The 19,955-nt window shown below is 36.8% G+C and overlaps 1 protein-coding gene across 1 annotated transcript in view; it reads left to right on the plus strand.

Annotated features, from left to right (window-relative positions):
* Vamp7 (vesicle associated membrane protein 7) overlaps positions 1-9,300 on the plus strand; it is a 56,137-nt gene extending 46,837 nt beyond the window's left edge. Inside the window, exons 7-8 of the mRNA XM_026415051.2 lie at positions 5,984-6,076; positions 9,142-9,300. Of these exons, the coding sequence (XP_026270836.2) occupies positions 5,984-6,076; positions 9,142-9,210 (162 nt within the window). The 3' untranslated portion in view covers positions 9,211-9,300. The remainder of the gene's footprint in view (positions 1-5,983; positions 6,077-9,141) is intronic.
* Positions 9,301-19,955: the final 10,655 nt, after the last annotated feature.

Consider the following 19,955-nt stretch of genomic DNA (forward strand, 5'->3'; position numbering starts at 1 on the left):
TTTCAGATTTTCTTTGTCATTCCCACAGGAATTTTTATATCTTGTTCTCTTCAGCCTACCCCCATACACAGTCCCATGGAAAGGTTTGGTAAGTTGTGACAATTGGTTGTTTTTTTTTTTTTTTTTAATAGCTAAACTGATCTTAAACAGGTAATCTATCAGTGTTCAGGTGTTGACCTGAGAATTGTGAAGGAATCTCCATTCCAATTTATTGAATCACAAAACTGTTTAGATATATTTGTTTCATTGCTTATTACTTTTTTTAAAATTCATGTTATCTTCCTTTTCCTTGAAGTCTTTATTGCGATTTAGTTTTTATTTGAGATGTCTTGACACGTTTTCTTCATAATGATCTAAATCTTTTCAGGAATGAATTTGTTCCCGTTCATATTTGAACAATGTTTTGAGTGGTATAGAATTCTAAAATTAAGATAATTTCCCCTTATAATTTTCTAAATGTTGATACTTTTTTGTAACTAATTGCAAAGAGTTTAGGAAACTGAGAAATTAAGCAGTTATACAGTTTAAAAGGCACAATTCCAAAAACCACCCTCACTTCTGATACTAATTACTAGTCTGGAGGTTCCCAAAACCACCTTCACATTTGATAGTTTGTTAGAAGGCTCACAGAATTTCGTGAACATTGTAATGCTTAGTTAACGTTTTATTGCAGGCAGAAGATACAGATTTAAAAGGAAAAAGTCCATTAGGTAGACTTTGGAAAGGTACTAAATGTGGAGCGTGTGTCATCATAGAATCAGGATATATTACATTCCTGTCATAACATGTAGCACCAAGCATGGAATATTGCCCAACAAAGAAGTTTAATCAAATCTTAGTGTTCAGAGTTTTTATTGAGATTTCATTAAACAGGCATGATTGACTGCCCTCTGGCTTGATCTGTCTTCAACTCTCTGGGTGTGACCTAAAGCCCCCTAAATCACATGGTTTGTTTTTATGGAATGACTAGCTCTCATCCTAAATCATATTGTTACTGTCTAGATAACTATATATTATAAAAGGAAATCAAGAAATCAGTCTCATTTTTGATAGTATCAAAAAGGATAAAATACTTAGAAATACATGTAACCAAGGAAGATAAATATCAATACACTGAAAACTATAAAACATTGATTAAAGAAATCAAAGAAAACACAAATAAATGGAAAGATATGCTATATTCACAAATTGAAGAATCAATATTGCTAAAATGCCCATATTGCCCAAAGCAACATACATGTTCAATACAATACCTATCAAAGTTCCAGTGGCATTTTTCACAGAATAGAGAAACAATTCTAAAATTTATATGAAAGTTCAAAACATCCCAAATAGCTAGAACATTCTTGAGAAAGGAAAAAAAGTCAGAGGCTTCACACTTTAGTGGTTTCGAATTATATTACAAAGCTATAGTAACCCACAGTTTAGTTCTGGCATGAAAAGACATATAGAGCAATGGTGCAGAATAGAAAGCCCAGAAATAAACTCATGCATATTTACTGATAATATTTGACAAGGATGCCATGAACATGCAGAGGGAAAGGACGGTCTCTTCAGATATTGGGAAACTTGATATTCACGTACAAAAGAATGAAATTGGACTCTTATCTTACACCATACACAAATCAATTTAAAATAGATTAAAGAATTAAAAACATAAGACCTGAAATCATAAACTCCTGGAAGAAAACGAAGGGAAAGCATCTTATTGTTTTAGGCAATGATTTTTTTTTTTTGCATATGAATCCAAAAACTCAGGCAACAAAAGCAAAAATAAACAAATGGAACTACATCAAACTAAGAAGTCTCAACATAGTAAAAAAAAGCAGTCAACAAAAAGAAAAAGCATTGCCAGAAATTTGGAGAACAGGCAAAAATGATGATTCTGCTATCTTTCAATATCATGTAAATAAGTCTACCACAGGGCCACCTGACTAGAGAATGGAACCCTGGACTGGTGTCATTCACTGTCAATTAGGGTCTAATGTCTATGACATCAGATGTTTAACTTGTAGAAATTGATAACTACAAATGACTTCTGTCAGGAAAAAAAAGCTAACTCTGAAGGTTTTGGTTCAATGTCATGTAGGGGCATTAACCTGATTAGCATATGATTTAACAATCTACTTTCTAATTTTACTTACTGTTTTACTTGCCATACACATCAGTCTGATGTTCTCACACTGGTTTTGTTTGCCTTCTGATTAAATAAAAGTTTGATATGTGCTAAAAAAAAAAGAAAGAAAAAGCAACCTACATATTGGAATGAAATATTTATAAACCATACACCTGATGTAACAGGTTAGTATTCAAAATTTATTAGAAACTTACACTACTCAAATAGCAAACAAAAAATAACCTACTTAAAAAATTGTCAATGGTCCTAGTAGACATCTGTTTAAAGAAGACATGCATGGCCAACAGGTATATGAAAAGAAGTTCAACATCACTAATCATCAGGGAAATACAAATCAAAACCATAGGGAGATATCACCTTATACAATTGGGTTGACTGTTTTCAAAAAGATGAGAGGACAAGCGTTGGTAAGGGTTTGGAGAAAAAGGAACCTTTGCACACTGTTGATAGGAATGTAAATTGATATAACCAATATGGAAAACATTATGGAGGGTCTCAAAATACTAAAACAAGAACCACCATATGATCCAGCAATTGGTCTTTAGCATGTCTTACACCCAAAAGAAATAAAACCAATACCTCAAAGAAATATCTTTGTGGGCTGGGGTAGTTGCTCAATAGTAGTAGCTCAGCACTTGCCTTGCACATGTGAGGCACTGAGTTTGATCCTTAGCACCACATAAATAAATAAAATAAAGGTATTGTGTTCATCTCCAACTAAAAATAAAAAGATCTTTCCACCCATGTTCATTGCAGCATTATTCATAATAGCCGAAATATGGAAACAGTCGATAAGTGTCTTCCAGTGGATGAATGGATAAAGAAATGGTGATACACAAACACACACACACATTGGAATGTTATTCAGCCATAAAGACAAAGGTGATCCTGCCATTTGCAGCAACATGGATAAATCTAGAGATATACTAAATGAAATAATTTAAATAAGAATGCTAAAATGTTGGATACATAGAAGCAGAGCATAGAATACTGGTTCCCAGGGAGCTGGGGGAAGAGGGAAAATGGAAAGATATTGGTCAAACTGTATGGACTTGCAGTTATAAGATGAATAAATTCTGGAGACCTAATGTACAACATAGTGACTATAGTTAATAAGATATTGAGCTGGTCTCAGTGGCGCATGCCTGTAATCCCAGCAGCTCCAGAGGCTGAGGCAGCAAGATCATGAGTTCAAAGCCAGACTCAGCAAAAGCAAGACACTAAGCAACTCAGTGAGACCCTGTCTCTAAATAAAATTCAAAATAGGGCTGAGGATGTGGCTCAGTGGTTGAGTGCCCCAGAGTTCAATCCCCGGTACTCAAAAAATAATAGTAATATTTTTATTATTGAATATTTCAAATATGCCATGAGAGCAGATCTTTTTTTTTTAGAGAGAGAGGGGGGGGAGAGAGAGAGAATTTTTTTAATATTTATTTTTTAGTTTTCGGCGGACACAACATCTTTGTTTGTATGTGATGCTGAGGATCGAATCCGGGCTGCACGCATGCCAGGCAAGCGCGCTACCGCTTGAGCCACATCCCCAGCCCCAATAGCAGATCTTAAGCATTCTCAGAACACATGTAAAATGTAACTGTGAGGTGATGGATGTTATATAGCATGATTGTGGCAGTCATTTCCCAATGTACACATATATGAAAACATCACGTATTATACCTTGAATATCTGTAATTTTTAACTATCAATTATATCTCAAAGCAGAAAAAATAAAAAGTAAAACATAAAAGCTTGGAGTTCTGAAACGTTACTGGGAGATGGAAAGTATGTGCCTTCTTTCAGTATTCTTGCCACATACCTGACTTGTTATGTCAAAAGATTCAAGTCATTCTTAGTTTGGGGACTTCCTTCTGGTGGTTCTTTGATTATTGATTCTTCTCTTTTGTCTATATTGGCTCATTCTGCACCTGCTAGTAGGTACCTAAAAGTACCAGGAAGATAGTAAGCACTTGTTAAATATCTGTTGCTTATGTAAATGGATCCTGAATTTGCTTGATCAGTTTTCTGGGTATCTTACTTACATCTTTCATAATTTATATCATACACATTTTATTATGTGTTCTGAGACAATTTTTCAAGTTGTTGCCACAAAAATGGCTTTTAGCCATTTATTTTCTGCTATTTATAATTTTCTAAAACTATGCATATTTATTAAAATGTATATCTTAGACTATTATACCATCAAATTTTTCCCTTTTTGTCTTCCCTAACTTATGAACTCTTAAATCAATGTAATGATGTTTTATATATGAAGATGCTTCTTATAAATTTTTATTACTATCATTCTCTCTTTTCTACATTAAGTTTTTTTCCATTGAGGCCCATTTACTCTGATTGCTTGGCTTTGTTTCCTTTGTAGATTCTTCTCATGTATCCAAGTCGATGCATATATTCTATTCAATGTGTATATTTAGGGCTAGATGTGATCTGTTTGTATATGTAGCATATGCTCCCTTAGCTGTTGGGTCTGTCCTTCCACGTGTCATCTTATTATTCTGCATTAAGTGAAACCTGAGGGCTGGTGCCCCTCTCACCTGCTCTACTAGAGAGACTTGTAGAGAAGGTGGATGGGCATGAATGTATGGTCAAGAAAGTGGATTTTTAGAAAACAATTTATTGAAGTGTAGTTTATAAGTAAAAAAGGACATCAACCATAGTGTACCCCTTGTTGTATTTTCACAAAGTGAATATACCTATGGAACCAATGCCCAGATTAAGTTCCCTCTGTCCTCATAGTCACTACTCCCCTCCAAGGGTCAACACTCTTCTGATGTTAAAAATCACGTTTTTGAGATTCATTCATGATGTTTACATTGTTAATTACATAAATATAGTGGTGGACTTTAATTTCAATCACTACATGGTATATTCCATTATGCATTTTATGCAATTATATGTTTTTAAATTTTTATAGTTTATGCACTGTATATATACATTTATATATACATTTTTATGCATTATATAAATTTATAAAATTTTATTCAATTTATTTACGAATTGGTCATTTGATGGGCATTTGGGTAGTTTCTAACTTGTGAAAAGTAGTGTTGTTAGAAATATTTTTGCATGTGGCTCTCGGTGTTGCACGTACATTTCTGTTCAGTATGTACCCAAGAGTGGAATTCTTGGGCTATTAGGGAGTCTTTTTTAATATTTATTTTTTAGTTGTAGATGGACACAATACCTTTATTTTATTTATTTATTTTTATGTGGTGCTGAGGATCAAACCCAGTGCCTCACACGTGCTAGGCAAGCGCTCTACCACTGAGCCACAACTCTAGCCCCTGCTTGTGTCCTGGTGGGAATGGTTCAGTAGATATTGAGAAATTGATGATGCAAACAAAAATGGATAACCAAAGGAATGGAGTTCTATGGGTTTTGGCCCTCATACAAATAAATACATTTTCCTATGCAGATCAAACAGATTTTTATGGGTCAGAGTCCCAAGAGTATAGTGGGCAGAATGTGCCAACATGCTTGCAGCCAACTGGCTTAGAAGGAGCCTTTCTATTTGGAAACCTAAAGAGGAACAAGCTTTTCTGCTAGATGGAAAGAACTACTTCTGGTGCTCAATATCATGTACATTGCTGCAGTGGGAAGAAAAAAGATGAAGCCTCTGTAGTTATAGGCCTGCTTATCATAGGTCTGGTAGAGTTCTGCTCCTGGAAACTAGTAATCATGAATAGCCACTCTCATCTTGTAAAGGGAGGGGAGGGTTAAAGGACATTAGAACTTAAAATACATTTAATGAAAATAAAATATTTGTACGGTGTTACTACATATTATTGATGCAGTCAGTGCCAAGGTTTAAATAATATGCTTTTTTCCTAGTCTGTCACCTTCAAAACTACCAGCAGAAATCTTGCACGAGCCATGTGTATGAAGAATATCAAGCTAACAGTCATCATTATCATTGTATCAATTGTAAGTTTTTGTCCTTTTAATGTATGGTTTTAGTTTTCAGCCTCTAAGGAATTAGGTGCTGGAATTCCTTGTCAATGATTAATATTCTGAAATGAACTACATTTTTAATGGTGAAACACATGACCACTAGAAGGTGGATTTCCCATAAAATCAATATGAAATATTTTCTCAAACCCCTCTTTCCTATTGAGAATTCTGTATATAATATAAAACTGACCTCACAGAAATGTAATCATTTGTTTTTTTTTTTAAGACCAGGTCTTACTATGCTTCCCAGGCTGGTCCTGAACTTCTAGGCTCAAGCAGTTCTCCTTCCTCAGCTTTCCAGGTGCTGGCACTAACAGTCATGTGCTACCATGCCTGGTTAATATATTTTATAGAAATATTATTACTGTTTATATTAAGAGGTTTATTGTCACTATTTTTTTATTTGTTGTAATTAGTTATACCTGAGAACAGAATACATTATGACTCATTGTACCCAAATGGAACACAACATTTCATATCTCTGGTTGTACAAGATTCAGAGTCATACCATTAGTGCAGTCTTACACATACATAGGGTAATAATGTCCATCTCATTCCACCATCTCCCCCCCATAACCCCTCTCCTCACTCCCTTCTGCCCAATCCAAAGTTCCTCCATTCTTCCCTTGGCTGCCCCCATTATGGACCAGCATCCACTTATCAGAGAGAACATTTGGCCTTTTAACTGTTTTTTAAAAAGATTTTTTTAGTTGTAAATGGATCTTTTATTTTATTTTATTTTATTTTATTTATATGTGGTGCTGAAGATCAAACCCAGTGCCTCACACATGCCAGGCAAGCACTCTACCACTGAGCCACAACTCCAGCCCCACCTTTTGACTATTTTGAAACTAAATATGCATGTTTAAAATTTTAATTTATAGTAACATAAATGTTGATATTTGTAATCTCTCTAAACAAAAGTTCTTTGTCATCCTCAGTAATGTTTGAAATTGTAAAGAGGAGCTGGGGGCATAGCTCAGTAACAGAATAGTTTCCTAGCATGTATGAGGCTCTGGGTTCAATTCCCAGCACCCTCCCCTACCCAACAAATGTAGAGGTACTGAATAAAAACAATTGAGACACTGCTGAAGGGAGGGGAGCTTTACCCTGGGCTATTTCGTGGCTAGGCCTTTCCTTGGCTTGGGAAGCTGGGGCAGGAGGATCATGAGCTCAAAGCCAGCCTCAGCAATTTAGCCAGGCCCTAAGCAACCCAGTGAGAACCTATTTCTAAATAAAATATAAAAAAGGTCTGGGGATGTGGTTCAGTGGTTAAGTGCCCCTGGGTTCAATCCTTAGTACCAAAACAAACAAAAAACCTGCCTTTTCTCCCTGTCCTCTAGTTACTTTCAGAAGCCCAAAGTTATCTGTGAGCAGGTGTCTTCAACTCTGCTTTACTTCTCCTTGATACCTCTACTTAAGGTTTCTGCACCTTAGCCAGTTAGATCTATTTAAGAGAAAAGAGGAGGGCTGGGGTTGTGGTTCAGTGGTGGAGTGCTTGCCTTGGACATGTGAAGTACTGGGTTTGATCCTCAGCACCATGTAAAAATAAATAAAATAAAGATACTGTGCCCATCTACAACTAAAAAATGTATTTTTTTAAATAAAAGAAAGGAGGGGTCTGGGTTGTGGCTCAGTGGTAGAGTGCTTGCCTAGCATGTGTGAGGCACTGGGTTCAAGCCTCAGCACCACATAAAAATAAACAAACAATAAAAGGCTTTCTCTCCATCTATAACTACAAAAAAGATTCAAAAAAAGAGGAGTCATAATTTTATACATTTTATATTAGAGATGGTTGCAGTTGTTTTTCCTTTTTGCTCGGTATCCTCAGGTAGCACATTGTAGGATCCTGAGTCTTCCTTATTCCCTTGGGAATTTAGATTGATTTATGCAGGCAAATTATTAAATGTTAAGATTATATTTATTGATTATTTCTTGCATGCAGAGCCAGTACTGTAAATGCATTATCAATATTTAGTAAAAAGATATTGTCATCTAACATACTGTGCCTCAGCTTTATAATTCCTTATAATTTGCTGTGGCAAATGGTCAACTTTACATCAAATTTAAATGTATGTTTTCTGAGAGAAATTTTTGTAGAATATGTATTATGTATGTGTGTATGTATGTGTAGTTTAACCTATCCATTAATAACTGGAATGTTATGTAACTAACCCCTCCACACCAATATTATATAGGGAAGGCAAAATGCTTTGCTCACTTTTGGAGAATTAGACATTACTAAATGCATTTTTTCCTAGTATATGAGTAGTGATATTAGTTCCTTAAATATCTGAAAAAAAGTTGTAAAGCAAAATAAAATGACTAAGTTTAATTCAGTGAATCTAATGTATAAAATAAGTCTACAGTTTAGAATGCAATAATGTAAGCAAATAGATATTATTTTAGGATATAATTTTAAAATTATAATACTAGAATTAAAAGCTAACATATTCATAATAGAGCCAGAATTTTGCAGTGTTTCACCATTAACTTTTCTTTGATTTGGTAATCATAATTATTATGTCATTATCCACTGAAACGTTCATAACAATAATTTTGTTCAGTTTATATAGTTGAGGCATGAAATATATTGTTTATTACTTATGCTTTTTCATATATTCTTATCCTAATAATAAAAAATCAAATTCATATATAAAATCTAAAAATATAATCAATAGTAAACTCATACTTCAAGGAAATAGTGGTTGTGATTTTTATAATGCATTAATGATGCATCAGTAAGGGCTACTCACATAGCCTTGATTCTCCCTAGTTACCAATGAAGATCAACAACCCCCCATGTTTTTTCTGTCACTGAAGAAAGCATAGTGAAATCAAGTGGACAAGTTATATCAGAAAGGATAATTGTAACTTTCTCCTGTCTTTGAAAATAATTTGTTAATTTGTCATATTCGTACATAACCACTACTATAATGGAATCAGAAATGTCTCTTTAAAAGAGCTTTACTATCCCTTATATATTATTTAGGCATATATGATAGATTCAAGAAAATAAAATTGCCTTGCTCTTCCAGGTGTTCATCTATATTATTGTGTCACCTCTCTGTGGTGGATTTACATGGCCAAGCTGTGTGAAGAAATAAGAAAGAAAAAATTATCATTGACCAAGGATACAAGAGAAAAAGGAGTTAAAAATATTCCATGTGACCCAAGCCTTTCATTACTGGCAGAAAGTGTTTCCTAGTCTCTTCAGCCCTCTTTTCATTGATTCTTTTTTTAATCTTAGTCTATGTCTCCAGATTTATCTTTGTCCTATCAACCAATTTATTCCAGTGAACTTCAGATCAAACCAGTCATTACAGCAGTAGCCTTAAAAATGCTTTGGTTTGTTTCTTTGGTTTGTTAACTAGTGTTACCTACTTTGAAAAACATTTTTGGTTTTAATTGCACAAAGCTATTGCCAAGGTGGATACCACCCATCTTAAGAGATGTCTACTAAAACTATAGAGGAGCTTTGTATGTGCACGTAAAAGTATTCAAGAGACAAATAATATTGCTTACCATTCATCTTAATGTATTTTGTTATTGAAGAGTTTTAGGTGCTTCAAAACAATATAAATGAAGAATAGTCGTTATTTGGGGAATTGTAATTAAATTGTCGGTGCTGCTTATTTTCAGGAGCCCAGATGGGTAAAGTATTATACATATTTATTTCATTCAGATGGGGAACATTTTGCTAGCCTACCAGAAGCACACAGATTATTCTTGTCCTCCTAGTATTCACTTTCAGGAATAAAATTAAGGGCACTAATCATTTACAATATAGTGATTAGCTTATTATCTTCTGTTTTCCCATTGTAGTCAATTGGAGAAGATTATGGTTTAAATATTGTTAAAGCTTATTGTTTTTATATATTCCTTTTCTTTGAATATTATACAGCAATCCTATTGTTAATAGAATGGGTAATGGAGGGGTGGGAGGCAAATTCCTGTGACTCACCAAAGAAAAACAAGGGAACCATAGTAGGTATAGAAAGTGGGGTAGTTTGGGAAGTTTTTTCCATTCTGAGAAAAGCCCAAACTGAATACAGTCAGCATTCAACTCCAGAGTTTGGAATTGACTCTTGTTGAGTAATAGTTTGAGCATCCTTTATGGTTTACTAAATCCTTTAATCTGCCTAATGTTGAAGAATTCTTTTGTGAAACCTGAATATAGACAGTATGATGTATAGACACAACACATAGCAGTTTAACATCCATTTACTGCATTGTACAAAAATTGGGATGTAATCATACTGCTTCAGCTACTCTGACATCTGTTATCTCATGGTTGGTGTGTATCTGAAAGGAAGCCATTTGCTAACCCAGATCTAACTGCATTTATATATAAATAAGTGCCATTAAATGAAGTTATATTTTACTTTTCTCCTTTCCTAATGAAAGAACAAATTAGTCTATAGAATTTAGCCACCTGTTTAGCCTAGTCATGTGCCTTGAATATATATGAGTCCCTCATGGTAAGTTTTATTCCATCTGTACCATTCAATTCATGCTACCTAATTCATTTATTTGACATGTACCTTAGGTTCACTGCATCTATTTTCTTGTTGATCATGCACACCACAAATGTTTTTCCAGTCTTTATTAACACTAATTCCTTTTAATTGCATCACCATTTCCTTTTGAAAAATACATTTGTTTCAGAAAAACATTTGGCATTCCTGAATAATTTCCAGATGCTTTTGATCCAAAGAAAAAGGCTTAAAACTTATTTCCCTTTCTCATACACACCTGAACAAAATTGATGGGCATGTTTTAGAGATTGATTACTTAAATTTGTTTTTTGGTCTATTTATGTATGAGAATGCTTTTTGATGTACATGTCTCATTGTAAATGATGCACAAACTGAAGACATTAATAAAATTTAAGAGTAATACAATGAATGTCTTGTTTTAGAAGTTCTTCCTGGATGAAGTTTCTTCTTATGACATTTAAGCCTAGTGTACAGAACAAAAGAAATTTTTATGTTGTAAACATATTAAGAAATATTACCTGAATCCTTTTAGTAAATGTCTATAGTATAGTGCCAGGTGTGTTGAATTTCTTCAGAACCAAAAGATACAAAAGAACTAAACAAAATATTTAGGCCACTGAAAACAGTGAAAGATCCTGAAATGACTCCAGACCTCCACAACATTTGATTTAGACTAAACCAGATAAACAATCCCAGAGAGTGCCATCCCATTTAACATAATTTTGAAAATATTTTCTGCATAAAATTGCATGACTTTGGGGAACTGGGGCATTTCTCAGTGGTAGAGAATGTTCCTAGCATACATACACAAGTCTCTGGGTTCCATGTACAGCACTACAATATATATATATATATATATATATATATATTTGATTCTGAAGGAGATGGCTCAAATAACAAGGTGGGAAAGCCAGGCACAGTGTCACATGCCTGTAATCCCAGCAGTTTGGGAGGCTGAGGCGGAAAATCACAAGTTCAAGGCCAGCCTCAGCAACTCAGCAAGACCTTGTTGCAAAATAAAATGGGCTGGAGATGTTGCTCAATGGTTAAGCACCCTGGGTTCAATCTCTGGTACAAAAAAAAGGAGGAACAGAGATAAAATATACAAAAACCTAGACCACAACAAAGAGTTATCAGTCCCTTGGGGTCTGTGAATATAGGTGGCTGAAGTCTGGTATTAAATAATGTTTTTGTACAGGCTAGAGTAACAAAACACTACATTTAAGTTTTCCCTAAGTGTCATCCAGATTTCAACTGAAGTTTGCTCTGTGTTGCTGTTTAATTGGTTGTTATGAACAAAATAATACCAATTATTTTCCTTAAAATCCTTTTCCCCAAGGTTAAATAATATCACAATCCAGAAATTTCCTTAAGAATAATTAACATGGTTTACACTCAATTATTTACTCCTTATGCAACTATGTTGGTACCTATCTTTCCTGGCCTCCAGATAGGCAAAGAAATTGAGTTGCTTCCCAGAGTATCTTTATGGAATTGAATATAATGACAATAATAACAACTCTAAACCCCACTGATGGGATTCTACATTAGAAGCAGATTTATTTCTCACAGTTCCATATTCTCAAGAATAATAAATGGGTAGACGTGGTGGCAGTAGTGGTTGTGGTTCACCTGTGTATCAGTTTGAATTGGGTGAGGAGAACAGAGACAAGACAGGATTAGTATAAGGAATTGAATATAGAATTTTGATTTATACAAATATATGCCTCACCTAATGCAGAGGTACTGATGACTGGCTGTCCTTGAGAAAAGATTCAAAATGTCACAAAGGTGTTGCAGGAAGCAGACAGGTCAAGAAGCTACAAACAGCACTCAGAGAATGGGAGAACTCAAAGTTTATTTTATACCAGTGGGTCCACAGGAGATCAAATTCTGAACCCCCATTCCCAGTTTGTCACACCATTTATAGGCTATCTGGTGTCATAAAATTGATAGTCTATGAGATAGAAGGCCTTGTGCTGGCTTTCTAGTGAAAAGCCAGAGTGCTGAAAGGGGAAAAACTGGCTCTTCTCACTGGTCTGTATTCTTGTGTCTGAAGCCTGGAAAAGGGGTATTTATACTTCAAAGGGAAGTAGACCCCTATTTATAATCCAAAAGTTAGGGACCTATGGTTAATTAGGTTTCTTGAAGAAGGGCTGACAAAAGGGGAGGGGAGCTAATCCTTTCCCCTGGCACCAGTTTTTCATAAGATCATTTTACAACCAGACCTGGTTTTGCCATCACACATGAAGTAAAAAAATCTCCAGTGGAAGTGGGAAGCGGGCACAAGGCAGGAGACTGCAGTCATCTAGCTCTTTCTGACTCTTCATTGACAGGTTTTACTGGACTCCCTGATACCATAGAGGTAATAACCCTAGTGAAACATTTTCTTCCTTGTCACTACTCTCACCTGGCATGTATAACTCAGGTGACCACTTCCAAATCAACAATCTGTGCCACTCTTGTCACCCAATGCAATTGTAACCATTAGTCTGCTGTAACCTCCTTTTTGTTTATTTTCTAAACTGTAAAACTCAGACCACTCAGATATCATTTCATGAACACTTATCCTGAGCATCCAGTACTCCTCTTTCTCTCTTGGTGAGAAGTACTGCTCAGTGCCCTAATCCAGGTTGTTGGCAGACTGCTCCTGCTTCTCCCAGGGCAGTGGCATGTGGCAAGCTCACCTGCTTAAAGCTACTAGAAGAAAGGTGTCCAGAGAATTGAGGAATCCTTGGATGACATGCCCTAACCCTAACCTTAAAGTAGAGCAGAAGAGGAAGCCAGTGCCCTCCAAAGGTCAGGGCAGTGAGACAGAAAATGCTTAGGTGCCTAGTGTGCCCCAGGTTTTCCTAAATTTCCTCCAATCCACATACAACTAATTCTTTGGACTTCTGGCCTTACTGACCAATTGGGACAAGCCTACCACCAGGTCTTGGCATCACGTCTGAGGCTGTGGCTTTCATAAGCCTTTCCATATCTCTTTTCACAGACCCACTTGGGCAGGAAGACATACAAAAATTCTCAGTTTTTTGAAAGATGCAGCATGGAGAGATTGTTCTTAGTTTTCAGAAATCCATAAAGAAAGGTAATCAGCACAAAGTGAAATAGTGAATCTACAAATTAGGTACTATCCTACCTGATCTTCCAAGCCAGTGGTTCTAGGGGGATTACCCGTGGGAGAGGATGAAAATTCACTGTGGGAGGGAACATGCATGCCTCAGATCGTGACTCAGTCTGGCACGGGGGTGGCCTGAGGCTACAATGGCAAAGCTGTCGAAGTCAGCAGAGCTCTATTTTCACTGGAAGCCTGGCAAGGACATTCAGATCAACATTGGGACAGATCCTTCCTCAGAAAGAGGCTGAAGCCAGGGATGGAGTTGGGGGTGGTGGTGGAGGTGAGCTTAGGTCACATGACTTTGGCTGCCTGGACCAGATGCAGTGTCGTCTTCCCTACTTGAGGCTATGGTTGTGCCACATATGGACCATGCTTCTTCCTCCCTCTAGTAGGTTGTGAAATTTCTTTACTTACTGGTTCTACCATCCCACTTAGCAGCAATCTCCAGAGCATGTACCTGGAGCAGGGTCCAGGCACAAGTGGTGGCTGGAGGAGGTGAACAGCTTCCTGATGACAGAGCCCACACCACAGGCTCCTGAATTCATCCTCCACCAGAGGTAAACCCCAAGAGCCACAGGCTGGGACAATCAGGTAGTATCATGCCCAATTTACAGATTCACTATCTCAGATTCTTCTATCTTTATGGATTTTTGTAAACTACTAAGTTACAGTGTCCATCAACAAATGAATGGATAAAGAGGTATATATACACAGTGAAATTTTATTCAGCCATAAAGAAAAATGAAATTATGTCATTTGCAGGAAAATGGATAGAACTAGAGACCATCATTTTAAGCAAAATAAATCAAATTCAGAAGGTCAAGGTTTTATGTTTTCTCTCATATGTGGAAACGAAGATGGGAAAGATCTCATAAAGGAGAGATGGATAGAAGAAAGAGACCAAGGGGCAGGTAGTTGGGAGGGAGGGGAAGTACTAAGAAGTGATAATGGCCAAATTATATTGTGTGCATGTACAGATATGTAACAACAAGTTCCATAATTATCTACAACTATAGCACACCCACAAATGTGGGTGGGAAAAAAGAGCAAACAAATAGGAAAAACAACAGTAGTTTTTCCCTCAAACAGAAGAACATCCCCAAACGTCAGAGCAGATGTTGGCATCCTGTCTGTTGGATGGTGCTCAGTGTTCATCCCATCTCTGCACCTGTGTGGGACCTTTGGCAGAGAAGGGTGGGAGTTCACATGTATTTGGACCATCTCACCACTGTGAGTTCCCAATACCAGATTTTCTCACTCAATGGCTTTCATGCAAATTGATCTGGTCCATGCATAGTTTATGGATGGCTCTTGACAGAGCATCACATGTAAAGATACCTTTGCCAGACTAAGGCCTGCCTTCCCCATGGCCCCTCATTGGCTCTGTCAAGATCCATACTCTGGACTCAGGAGGGGATGCTGCAATTCAACCCCAGTTCCCTGTCCACTTTTTTCACCACCTGGTTTTTCATTGCAACAGCACTAACTGAACCCTTCTCAGCCATGATCAGTGGTCAGGAGTTAAGGGTGATGCATCCAAACCTTTACATGGCTGGTCAAGATGCCAATCAACCTGTTGACTTCAAGACACCATGAAGCAAGACTCCACCCCTGAAACTTTATCCCTGCCTTTGATGCTCTCCTTTAAATAAAGAATCAGAGCCATTTTTAAAACTATTCTGTTTCAGCTCCTACCAGGACTGGAAGAATTTATCAGGTGCTTTGCTTTAAAAACTAATTCTGACTTAGTCTCTTATTTCTTCACCAATTATTTCAGACTATGTTTTTCTCAGGTGGTTTATCCCCTCCTGTAAAGGAAAAATTACCCTGGCAAGGTGCTGGCCACCTTGCAATAATGCTGTGTTGGCTTTCCAGGTGCAGTGGCCGGATGGCAAGGCCCTCTGCAATGCCTTCTGAGGAGCCAGAATGCTGTTTTGCCTCCTACAGGTCAATTTATTCAGAAGTACCCAGACCAGTCAATGAGGGGGCCACACTCTCTGGAGGTGCCAGCGAAGTATCTATTTCCTGCCTGGCTCTAGCTTCTGTAGTTTCTCAGCTGTGGCAGCAGAGCTCTAATTTCCCCAGAACATTTCCGTATATAAGTTTCTGTTTCTGAATTCTTTTTTAAGGACAAAAAGGCTGTATAGATTTTCCTATACTTGAAAATTTAAGTTTATGGATTATCTTGAGTGACTTTTGGGGTAAGTAATAGAGTTTATGTCTATGTTCACTTTTTTCCATATGTGTTCCAGTGGTTCATTTTTTTTCATAATTGTTCTGTAGCCCATTTTGCAATACACTTTTCCCCATTGAATTCCTTTGTTCCTTTGACAAAAAAAAAATCAGTGGACTATATTTACATGGGTTTATTTTGGGGCTCTCTTTTCAGTTCCATTTTTCACCTTCCATTTGTCTATTCCTTCCCCAATAGCATACTCTTTTTTTCTTCTGTAACTTTAGAAGTGTTTGAAACCTGAGTGTAGGTCATTTAACTTTCCTTCTTCAGACTCATGCTATTTGTTCTAAGTTTGGGGTCTGTTGGTATCTTTAGTGGAATTTGACTATGATTTTAATGATTCTATAGATGCATTTAAAAAGAATTATCAACCAACAATAATGATTTTACTGTTACTGAAAAAGGAGTATCTCTGCATTTATTCATATTTCTTTTGATTTCTCTTAACCATGTTTTATAGTTTTCTGAATGCATATTTGTACATATTTTGGTACTTTTACACTTCAGTACTTCAGTTTTTTTGAATGCTATTGTAAGAGGTATATTTTATTTTATTTATTTATTTTTTGTAGTTGTAGATGGACAGCATGGCTTTATTTTATTTATTTATATGTGGTGCTAAGGATTGAACCCAGTGCCTCACACATGCTAGGCAAGTGCCCTGCCACTGAGCCATGGCCCCAGCCTCTGTAAAAGGTATTTTTTAAATTTCAAATTTCAATTATTCTTATATTACTGACATTAGTGACTTTTTAAAATACTGGAGATTGAGTTCAGGGTTCTTCTACTACTGAGATAATCCCCATCCCTTTTTACTTTTTATTTTGAGATGGGGTCTCACTAAGTTGCTTAGGATCCTCCTTCTGCAACCTCCCCCCAAATCACCAAAATTATAGGCATGTGCCTACACACCCAAATTCAATTGACTTTTATCTACTGATCATCTATTTTGTTCTTACCATCTCTTTTGGCCTGTTTTCTGTTCTTATATAACTTAATACTGAGATTGAGTGCTTCATAAAGAAAATAAATGTATTTTTTACTGTTCTGGAGGCCAGGAAGTACAACGTCAAGGAGATGGAGCTGTTGAGGTCCTTCTTTCTGGTGGGGCTTCTCTTCAGAGTCCTGAGGCAGTGCCGGCCATGGTGAAGCCAAGTGTGCTAGACAAAGCTTGCTTTTATAGCAGAACCACTCCCTTGGTGAACTACTGGTCACTCAATTCATGAATGGACTAAGCATGAGCCAATTACCTACCAAAAGTCCCTCCTCTAAAAACCCCCAGAATATGACTTTGGGGAGTAAGTTCCCAACAAATGAATTGTGAAGCACAACCATTCAAACTATACCACCATCCTTTCAGATAAAGGTAGGATATTTCAGTTTAAATGACTAAAATCATGGCATGGAATAATCAGAACACTTAATTTCTTAAGGTATATATCTGGACTTGGCAGGCTTAGAATGTAGTTGCTGCCTGTCAAAAGAAATAAACGAAAGTTGTTTGGGGGGGAATCAAGGTACAGTACAAGGTCCTCCATGCTAATCAGAGTTAGATCATTGGAGTCACCCTCCAGTTTTTCCCTGGCAGGTGTGGCCCTGTAGGGCTCCTGCAGTTGCTTCCAGGTCTGGCTGTCCTTCCAAAGGAGGCTCCTGTGGGCCAAGATTCAGACCTGAGTTTTTGCACCTGCATTCTCTTGAGTTCATCTGCATCTACAGGTATTCCCATATAGAACCCACATTGCCCCACTGTGAGATAAAAAAGGCAAGGTGGCCCAGGTGCAGACCAGTGCAGAGACCTAGGGGAGCTCAGAGATCCCACAGAATACATGGCATTGATGCACTGCAGTTCTGTAATTTATTCACCTATTGAAGCACAATAGGTGAATACATTTCTTTTGTCCAAATTGAAGAGTCTTTATTTAGCTGGGCAGCCGGTGACCACTCCCCATAGAACCCATAACTGTCTCTTCAAGGAATAGCCCCGAGCCTGATTTCTTAAGATGTTTGGTCATTATGAATAGAACTGTTGTATGGAATTACATACTGTTATTTAGATATATTTTCAATTCCTAAATTCTTAGGATCATGTTGGATTATATGGTTAGATCATGTTTAACTTTGGTAAATACTATCAAACTTTTTTTAAAGTGGTGAAATATTATGCATTCTACCAGCAATGAATGAGAGTTCTTCTTGTTCCACATCCTCCAACTGATACTGAATTCAAAATAGGAGTTCAATGCCAATAATCCCAGGGTCTTGGAGAGCTAAGACAGGAGGATTGCAAGTTGAAGACCAGCCTTGGCAACTTGCAAGACCCTATTTCAAAATAAAACATAAAAAGAGCTGAGGATGTAACTCAGTGGTAAAGCATCCATGGGTTCAACCCAAGTACTGCAAAAAAAAAAAATATTTTTAGCCATTTAATACATGCACAATGCTATTACAGTATTGTAGTTTACTTTTTTCTTATGACAAATGATACTAAGCAACATTTTCTATCCTTCTTTGTCAATTGTATATCTTCTTTGATGAGAACCCCTGCCCTAACCCTAACCCATTTTTATTGGATTATTTGTTTGCTTATTGTTGAGTTTCTTGCTATAGTTAGGATACAAGTCTACTTCATGTATGAATTTTCCAAATATTTCCTCAGTCTGTGGCTGATCTTTTTGTTCACTTGATATGATTTTTCACAGAGTAGACATGTCAATTTTAAAGTCCACATTATCAATTTTTTTCTTTCTTGGATTTGTTTTTGAACTGCATTTAAAAACTCATCATGAAACATGTGGTCATGTTGCTTTTCTTCTAGAATTGTTACATTTTCACATTTTAAATGTAAATGTATGGAGGGGCTGGGGTTCTGGCTCAGTGGTAGAGCACTTTCCAAGCATATGTGAGGTTTTGTGGGGCAGGTTGCTCAGAAAACATACCAAGTCTCAGTTTTGTCCAAATTGAAGAGTATTTATTTAGCTGGGCAGCCAATGACTGCTCCCCACAGAACCCATTACTGTCTCTGCAAGGATTAGCCCCAAGCCTGAGCATTTTAGGATATTTAAAGGCAAAAATCACAAAACCCACATCAGGGTTGAAGTAGCTGCAAGCAAGCAAGTAAAGAAGCTGAATTGGGCAGTTAGCGAGACAATGCAATGGATACATGGGTATTTCCCACAGGATTTTCAAGGTTGGCATAGAAGAAAGCAAGCAGAAGGGAAGGGGGTCAAAATGACCCTAATTGAGTACAAGTTAGAGAATGGTTACTAACGTCTAGACAATCAATCTCTGACAAGGTATATCACCCAAGAAAAATGGAAACCAAAGAGAAAAATTTTACATTGTATAAGAATTGCTACTTTGTGTTGCCAAGTATACTATGCTAGGCAATTACTAATGGGCACAGAAGTGGGACTTTCCCATGGGAGAAGCATTTCTTACATGATATGGAGTCTCAGGGTAAAATGGAGTCTGTTTGGTCATTACCCATATAGCCTGACCCATAACATGAGGTACTGGGTTCAATCCTCAGCATCACATAAAAAATAGAATAAAGACATTGTGTCCATCTACAACTAAATATTTTTTAAATGTAAATGTATGGAACCTTTTGAGTGACTTTTGGGTAATTTATAAAGTTTGCCTCTGTCCATTTCTCCTGTAAACAGGCACAACCTCAGGTTGGTGCAAGTAGTACAGGGAGGGCCCAGCACCTAGAGACCCATCACCATCTCTGAAGAAGACACTCCTTTCTCCAGTGAAAGCTTTAATCCCTTTGTAAAATCAAGCTGTCTATATGTATGTGGGTGTGTTTTGGGCTCTCCACTCATCTTCATTTATCTCTGTTTATTCCTGCACCATCATCACATTTTCTTCCTGTGTTAGCTTTCTGACAAGTGTTGGGATTCAGATTTGTGAATCCTTCATTTGTTCTTTTCCAGACAGTGTCATCTATTCTAGGTTCAAAACATTTGACTGGGATTGCACCAAATCTACAGATCA

This window comes from Urocitellus parryii, chromosome X, assembly GCF_045843805.1.
Source record: "Urocitellus parryii isolate mUroPar1 chromosome X, mUroPar1.hap1, whole genome shotgun sequence".
Lineage (NCBI taxonomy): Eukaryota > Metazoa > Chordata > Mammalia > Rodentia > Sciuridae > Urocitellus > Urocitellus parryii.